The 1,589-nt window shown below is 59.5% G+C and overlaps 1 protein-coding gene across 1 annotated transcript; it reads right to left on the reverse strand.

Annotated features, from left to right (window-relative positions):
- LOC125189125 (zeatin O-glucosyltransferase-like) lies at positions 1-1,589 on the reverse strand. Its single transcript, XM_048086347.2, has one exon. The coding sequence runs from the start codon at positions 1,584-1,586 to the stop codon at positions 108-110; it is 1,479 nt and encodes a 492-aa protein (XP_047942304.2). The 5' UTR covers positions 1,587-1,589; the 3' UTR covers positions 1-107.

The raw sequence follows: 1,589 nt of genomic DNA on the forward strand, positions 1-1,589 counted from the left end.
TGGGCGCAATTGCATTCATATTTATAATTTGTAAGTAATTATAATATGATACCTAACAAATACTCCTACATTAATATGATATACTTTTATTTCGTAGAATCTACGATCTATCTACTAATATGTGACACAAAACAGTCCAACTCAAAGCACGCCGAGCCACCTTCCTCCGCCGCGTCCCTGACGGCCCTACCCAGCTCCGCAGCCCTCTTCCTCATGGCCTCCCCTTCCTCCGATGCCATGAGCCTCCTCACCGCATCCTCCACCACGTCCGCCTTCACGACCTCCGCCCGACGGGCCCAGTCTCTCACGACGAGGCCGATCCCGAGGACCCTGGCGATCAACACCGTGTTCCTGGGCTGATCCGAATGCATCGGCCACGCCGCGATCGGCTTCCCCATCGACATACTCTCCATGCAGGAATTCCACCCGCAGTGGCTCATGAATCCCCCTGTGGCCGAGTGCCCCAGGATATCCAGCTGCGGCGCCCAGTCTCTCACTACCAAACCTGTTCCTGTAATTCTTTCTTCAAACCCCTGGGGCAGCTGGGCCCTGCGCCCAGCTGCCGCCCGGAACACATCTCCAGTATCAGCATCGCGCAAAACCCACAGGAATTTTTGCCCGGATCTCTCGAGGCCGGTCGCCAGGTGGTGGATTTGATCGTTCGAGAGCGTGGTGGTGGTGCCGAACGAGACGAGGATGACCGAGTCCCGGGGCTGCCCGTCGAGCCACTGGAGGCATTTGTGGGGGGGCTTTTTTCTCTTGGGGGAGGCGATTGGGTTGAATGGGCCGAGGGCCCACTGCTTTTTGGCCCCACTGATGTGGGGCCGTTGCAGGAGGTCGAGGAAGGGGCCCTCGACCTCCCTGCATGTGTTGTAGATGCGGCCGGAGTTGAGCTTGAGGTACTGATGCTGCTTCACCACGAATTTGAGGAATTCGGGGGTGAAGCAGCCCTCGAGGGCGGGGAGGCCCGAGAGGATCTCGGGGTCGACGGCGAAGGGGCGGCCGCTGGTCTCCCAGAGGAAGAAGAAGATGGTGTAGGCGGAGACGCTGTGGAAAATGTAGGACTCGGCGTTGGGGAAGTTGACGAAGTCCTGGACGACGGAGCCCATGAGGGAGTCGTACACCACGACGACGCGGCGGCGGGAGGCGGAGAGGGAGGCGAGGAGGTCGGCGACGGGGCGGCGGAGGGAGTGGAGGGTGTCGAAGAGGGGCTGGAGGTGGCCGGGGAATTTGATGGCGGCGGAGGGGTCGGGGGGAGGGGCGGTGAAGTGGAGGGATTGGAATTCGTGGAAGAAGATGTTGGAGGCGGAGATGGGGTCCCAGCCCTGGGCGCGGCGCCGGGCCTGCCGGTTGTGGGTGGCGGTGCCCACGTAGTGGACCGACACGCCGCGGGAGGAGATGAGGCGGGAGAGGTGGAGGAGCTGGTTCAGGTGGCCCTGCAGCGGGAATGGAACCATCAGCACCACCACGTCGTCTTGGAACAAATTCGACGCCATTTCTTTTGTTTTTTTTGATAGAAAATGCGAAATTGAGTTGCGTCTCATACTCCATTTATTATGCTTTGGTTGTGTAAATTGCGCGTGCATCCC

This window comes from Salvia hispanica, chromosome 5 (assembly GCF_029641045.1).
Source record: "Salvia hispanica isolate PSC_SH4W2 chromosome 5, Shi_PSC_v1, whole genome shotgun sequence".
In the NCBI taxonomy this organism is placed as follows: domain Eukaryota; kingdom Viridiplantae; phylum Streptophyta; class Magnoliopsida; order Lamiales; family Lamiaceae; genus Salvia; species Salvia hispanica.